The sequence below is a fragment of the Haliotis rufescens genome, unplaced genomic scaffold, assembly GCF_023055435.1.
Source record: "Haliotis rufescens isolate VD_foot unplaced genomic scaffold, xgHalRufe1.0.p SCAF_7, whole genome shotgun sequence".
In the NCBI taxonomy this organism is placed as follows: domain Eukaryota; kingdom Metazoa; phylum Mollusca; class Gastropoda; order Lepetellida; family Haliotidae; genus Haliotis; species Haliotis rufescens.
This window is the reverse complement of record NW_025964361.1, coordinates 34,241,775-34,248,601: the sequence shown is the minus strand read 5'-3', so window position 1 is coordinate 34,248,601 and position 6,827 is coordinate 34,241,775. Positions and strand designations below refer to the sequence as shown.

The following is a 6,827-nucleotide window of genomic DNA, read 5'->3' as shown; positions in this document are numbered from 1 at the left end:
CGACATGGGTACAACGTGTGAAGCCCATTTGCTGGAATATTGCTAAAGGCGGTCGAAAACAATACACACTCAATTGAACTATGGCTATATTTATTAAAGTATTTGATTTTGCGCCAGCAAGCACTTCTGTGTGACAAATGCGATATACAATATATTCCAGCGATATAATGACTGTCTGGACCAGGCTATGCAGTGATGGAGCATCGATCGACGCGATGTCGGCATTGTTGTTGTTTATTTGTGCTGCGTTTGATTGTGTTGATGTTAGTTGTATGTATGTGTATGTTTAATAAGTTGTCGTGAATGCTATAGAGAATGAATGCTTCACTTTATAAATGTAAATGCAATGATTGTGTTGTGATAACAAATTTATATGGAATTCAACAGCGTCTGTTTTGTCCTCTGTCCCAAATGCGCAGTGATGGACTGCATCGCTGTGACATCACCCCATGGGGTGCTGGGGATACATTTTCCCCGCGTTCCCACGGTGTTATTTGTTAAAAATTGTAACCATAATTTCCCGTCAGCTCGGTACCATGGATAAATAATCCCGACAAACAAAGAAATATTTATTGGGTGGTCTCGAGACACGGCAAAAAATACTTTCTTTGGCTTCAGTATAAGGGAGGTAATCCCCAGTCTTTTTAATGACTGGGCTCATGTCTAGTAGATGGCGCGTACCAACAGTGGAACCAGTTTACCGCCTTTATCTCGGAAATGTCCGAGTAAAACCGATCCATACTGTTAGTTTTCAAATACATTTTTTTAAGTAGAATATATTGTATTATAAATGATATTGGACGCCATGATATTTCTATGATAGTTTTGTTATTCTGACCAAAAACAGCTTGCGTATGTTGATTATTTTTCTAAAATCTCGTTGCGAGCGAGAAGTGCATCAGCAAGCGTTTCCCCCGCCAAAAGCCGGGTGCTCTTACGACAGATAAAGGACGACATAAAAACAATTTGTACCAAAAGCACAATGTCCGAATCTGAGCCAGAACCGGACAGTGGTCCTGAGGATGAACCAATGGATCAATCTGTAAGTATTCTTCACAAAGCTTTTAGCTGCTATTTTAGAAGAGTTTATTAAAAGACTGTGGTCATGTTTCCTTTTGTGTTGTGCTTCACATGGGGATGTTGTTCAGTTTTCGATCATTCGATTTTCATGATCATTGTTTGAGTTCATAACTTTATTAACAGCGACGAAATAATTGAAGGTGGTTTCTGTTATATGTTGTACATCCTTGTGAAGTTGGTATTCTACAGCTTGAAATTGTCAATGATAACATTTCTTTTTCATACACCTGACGATTGTCAAATGACTTGATGACAAGTTTCTAGCTGATAATACCGCAGTTTTCGAAAGACAATAATATGTATTACGGCACAGTCAGTAATTTCCAAATGGTTATTTCCAAACTTACAAACTGAAGGAGAAGTGCACTTTTTGATATGGTCATGTTTCAAGTAGTGTGGCCTTTGTACCCAAGACAACTCACGAAGAGAAGAGAGAAAGTTGTATATTTTACAAAATTTACAACCTTACTCAGGTACCTGCTGTAGGTTTTGAGTTCAGAGTTTGCATACAAAATGTCTGATTGGAAGTTGTTTTACCCCGGCCAAAACATTTTAGATACACATATAATAGATACAGATCCTTTCTGCAGTAACAATGGCATTGGCCTTCACCAGGTTCACATGCTTTTTTCAAAAGTACACCTGAAAAAAGACTGTCATGGAAATGTTAATACCCTCATGTAAGTCATGTTCTTAAGTATTATAAATTTTCTCATTAAGTAACCCCTTTGATTTGTATTATGTGTCAATAGTCAATGAGATTGGCCTCAGCCACTGTTTTGCATGTCATGATATGTAAGCTGTGAGATTTACCAAGAAATTGTCATGTCTAGTGATTTATAAATATTCACATGATATTGCTGAACAAATGTCAACAGGCATATTTCAAGAACGAGCAAGACTTAACCACTTTCAGAGCTCCAGATAAGCTGCGTATCTGCGTGAAATACGCATCAGAAATGCAGAAATACACAGTAAAATATAATCCAAACGTATCAAATACGCAACGAACATTACAGATACGCTACAAAAATAAAACTTGTGCGTATCATCAAAATATTGTGAAGTAACCCTGCGTATTCGATTAGCAAATCAGCAACTTATTTTGAAATTATAAAGGGGCATTCCGTCAACCTTGCCAAACTCCACGATGACAGTTACATCATGATCATTTGCCATCACACTTTCTTGTGGAAGTATCGTGGTATTTTTGAGTCCTATAAAGCTCTCGAACCCACAAGACACCAGTTTGCTGGGACTAGATGAATAGTGTTTTTAAATATTTAACTTAAATACCCACATGTGTAAAAACTAGTGGGTAACAGAAATATGAATACGCAGGTAGAATTACTGATACCCAATGATCAGTAATGATTTTAAAATGCATGGGTAAAATACCCACAACACCAAAAGCTTATCTGGAGCTCTGCACTTTGTATATGTGCTAAATCACATGAACATGGCTAATGATCATCATGATTATGTATGTTCCTATTGTTTATTTCAGCCAGTGCCAGGTCCTTCTGTCTTGTTGAAATCACCCCCTAAAAGAGGGGGAGAGGATAATGAAGAATTTGAAGAGAAAATCGTGAGTATCCATCTTCGTTATCAATATTATGATTTAGGTCTGTTACGATTCACTCTCGCATTCGGTGAATCGAACTGTATCCATTCACGAATTGAATTCGTTAATCGTGGCCACTAGAATCGAATATTTATGAATGTGCAATCATCTGCATTTACATACCCTGTACCTAAAAATATCCATAAGAACATATTAAATGCATAGATTTCTTCAAAGACAACACTCTTATAATATTCAATTGGACAGTATTGTGGTCTCTGGTCATTGTCGCATTAGAGCAGATACTAGTTCCTGGATAAGTACAGAATATAAATGTATTAAATATTAATAATTAACAAACCATGTCATATAATTTATGTTTTTTTCACTGAATGTAACAAATAATAAATCTGACTTGTTATTGTATTCGTGATTTAATATTTGTATTCATTACCCCGTACTTGCGATATAATCATAATCGTTGCAGCCCTAGCATGATTACAAACTCTGAAGTGTATTGTATAAAATTTGGATTTATTTTGATGAAAATAATCAGTACTTAGTAATCATCTGTTGTAATATCACACCTAAGTTATAGACATGACATTGAAGATTTGGCAACCTACAATGCCAGTGTCCAACCCAGGCCGCGCGATTCATTCTAAAAAAAATCAAATCGCCCCTCATAAAAAAATGAAAGCGCGATCTGTCACGCACAGTATTTTCTCGTACAGTCACTTACTTTATCAGCTGTTTATCCCTACCTTTATATTCAATACTCACTAAATCTTTTAATCAATTAACGAAGAAAGACAGTACATAATACAAAATAAGACATTTTTGAAGAAAGCAATTATCCCCCCTACTTTTTCAAAATCCCCCCTATTTTCTACATGATGGGGGGACAAGTCCCCTTGATTTTCAATTCTGGGTTGGACACTGCAATGCTAACATGATCTACCACATGTCATAAAAGTAATCTCACTGTCAACATGGTCAATGTGGTAAATTTCACTTATGCATGTCATATCCACCGAGGGAAATTTGGGGAAATAATCAAGGTATTTAAAGTGCCTTTCTGAAAGCTGGATACCATGGACACAGGGTTCAGGTTCAGGGACTGGTTAGACCAGTGACAATCTAGAGTGAGTAGTTCTTTTCTGCAAACTTGTTTTAGCTATACCCTCTCAGAGGCGGATATTCGGCCTCATATCTGCAGCAAATGACCATGGCGACAGTAAAAATAAACAATGTCCTATTATTCCTAATTTATTTTTTTTCTTCTTTTTTTTTACAATCTAGTTTTGAACAAAGTCATGAGTAATCTCCAATTATGGTGCCCAGAGCTCTTTAGTTTTGGAATTTTTATTTTTTTTCTGAAATGACCTTTTGGATATGAGCAATGGTGTCTATCCCTAAACTTCCTCACTAATGCATTGTTGCATCTATGTTTGTGTTTTGATGTTAAACATGCTTTTTTTGTTGGGTTAGTATAAACACAAAACAGACAAGCCAGATCATCTGAGTACAATCAGAATATAGTAAGTATCTGTTAAGATGGCAGAGAGCAATTCGTAGTTCGCAGGTGATACAAAGATGTTGATTAATTTTCCCTTAGCAATTGACCATGTTTGACTGACAAAGTTATTTGTGTCTTTTATAGCAAAATGACAGAAGCAATCGTTTTGACTTCTTGCTTCAACAAACTGAGCTCTTCGCTCACTTCATGTCGACTGGGACCAAAACGGGGGCTGTTGCACCAACAAGTCCCCTCAAGATGAAGCCAGGTCGGCCAAAGGTCAAGAAGCTGGATGAGAAGGCTAAACTGGTTGCTGCGGGAGAGTAGGTGGACTGCTGACTTGATTTGTGCACATTGGAAGATCCTGGTTAGAGTAGGTCCCCTAGCAACCTATACTGGTTGTGACGGGTGACCAATTGGATGGGTGGTCAGGCTTGATGATTCGGTTGATTGCATGTCCTTGTACCCTGACAATATGGCTTGTTGTTCACGAAGTGGCGGTCGGGTAGCCTGGTGGTTAAAGCGTTCGCTCGTTACGCCGAAGACCCCGGTTCGATTCCCGACATGGGTTTAATGTGTGAAGCAAATTTCTGGTTTTCCCCCGCCGTGATATTGCTGGAATATTGCTAAAAGCGGTGTAAAAGCATACTCACTCACTCACTGTTGTTCACGATATCAGTCACTAGATTGTCTGTTCAAGACTAGATTATCTACAGGCCTCCATCATTTAGATGCAGTATTGCTGAGTGTGGCGTTTAACAACAGACAATAACAGCTGATTTGACATCCAATACTATGCATGTATCTGTTTCTGGTACTAGTGACCATGAAGCATTTGATAATTTGATTTATAAAAAATTTCAAGTATAAGATCTTGGTGACATTCCAGGTCATATGTTTATGTCACAGAAGGCTAAGAATTTGAATATACTGCAAAACTGAAATGCCCTCATAGAAAGGGGTGTAACAATACTAAGGTGGTGGCAAGATGCTTGACAATTTGACACTTCATCAAAGGGAAGCTTACCTAAATATATTTAGTACATTGTGTCAGTTGGTAAATCAACCCGTGAAGATCCGAGGTAGAATAGGTCTTCAACAACCCATGCTTGCCGTAAAAAGGCGACTATGCTTGTCGTAAGAGGAAACTATGCTTGTCGTAAGAGGCGACTATGCTTGTCGTAAGAGGCAACTATGCTTGTCGTAAGAGGCAACTATGCTTGTCGTAAGAGGCGACTATGCTTGTCGTAAGAGGCAACTATGCTTGTAAGAGGCGACTATGCTTGTCGTAAGAGGCGACTATGCTTGTCGTAAGAGGCGACTAACAGGATCAGGTTGTCAGGCTTGTTGGCTTGGTTATGCATGTCTTCGTATCCCAATTGCGTGGATCGATGCCCATGATGTCAATCACTGGATTGTCTAGTCCAGACTCTATTATATAGAGACCACAGTCATATATCTGGAATATTGTTGATTTTGGCGTTAAACAACAAACAAACAGTTGGTAAAACAGTAGCTTGAGACCTCTGTTACATATTGGATATATATTGTCCACATTATCTTACATGTCCCCATACTTTTTTTGGGTTTGTCATAAATTGTGTTTTGTATCATTGCTTGTGACTTGTTTGATGATCATTGTACTCAATACTAATTAGGTAATATTGCCATGCGCTTTGTTGTAGTCACCGGCATCGCAGAACCGAGCAAGAGGAGGACGAAGAACTGTTGTCTGAGAGTCGAAAGACAACAGCCGTCCTCACAAGATTCGAGGCATCCCCTTCATGTGAGAAAAAAAGTTTCATGTTCAAAGATGAGATAACAAATATCAATTCTGAGGTCAATCATGCAGATCAGTTTCCCATGAACAAAAGGATTTCTGCTGAGATTTTGATTTATCTGACAAAAAAAATCAGATTATCTTTCCTTAAAAATACACTTAAAAAATTCAACAATATATTCAAAACCTGTTAGTAAGAATGAAAATGGTTCTGTAACAGGTTATAAATCTTCAAATGATTGATATTTCCATCCAAGAAGTTTGGAATTTTCGTCAGTTTCACGCCAATATCTGCCTGATCTGTCATACAGTAAACCAATGACACCCATATATCATTTATCTGTTGTCCAATAAAAAAAAAGACACATGTTGAAACTATTTGTATCAAATTAATGCTTAGGGGGCTAAAACATAATTTGAAACATTGACATTTTTTTCTGTTGATTAACAATTTGTTAAATGTATGTCTTTGTTTTCTAGACATTAAAACTGGAGAGATGCGAGACTACCAGGTCAGAGGCCTGAACTGGATGATCTCCCTTTACGAGAATGGCATCAACGGAATCCTTGCAGACGAGATGGTATGAGTTACTCCGGTTGTATGGGGCACATGTGACCCAGTTGTTTAAGGAATTGCAGTTCACTATGCAGTTGCGTCCATTCTGGTACGCCAGGAACCTAAGATTGTGCGTTCGAATCGTGGTTTGCCACAATTATGTTTGTATGTTTGTCAGCAACATATCCATGCTCGTGGGTTTCACCAAAGTGGTAGACATCTGAGACCTGCATCACTTAGGGTGTCCTTCCACATTAAGCTGACATGCTGTGATATAACTGGAATACTGTTCCAGGCTTCCTGCTTGTCCAGGTACATAGTTCTGGTG

The 6,827-nt window shown here is 38.1% G+C and overlaps 1 protein-coding gene across 2 annotated transcripts in view; it reads left to right on the top strand.

The window, feature by feature from the left end:
- Positions 1–885: 885 nt before the first annotated feature.
- LOC124118281 (SWI/SNF-related matrix-associated actin-dependent regulator of chromatin subfamily A member 5-like) overlaps positions 886–6,827 on the top strand; it is a 30,822-nt gene continuing 24,880 nt past the window's right edge. Inside the window, exons 1-5 of one of the 2 annotated variants that reach the window (XM_046480390.2) lie at positions 886–1,042; positions 2,588–2,668; positions 4,308–4,486; positions 5,849–5,949; positions 6,424–6,524. In XM_046480390.2, coding sequence (XP_046336346.1) covers positions 983–1,042; positions 2,588–2,668; positions 4,308–4,486; positions 5,849–5,949; positions 6,424–6,524 — 522 coding nt within the window. In that variant the 5' untranslated portion in view covers positions 886–982. Of the gene's footprint in view, positions 1,043–2,587; positions 2,669–4,307; positions 4,487–5,845; positions 5,950–6,423; positions 6,525–6,827 lie in introns of both variants that reach the window. The other variant, XM_046480389.2, reaches the window with a different exon arrangement.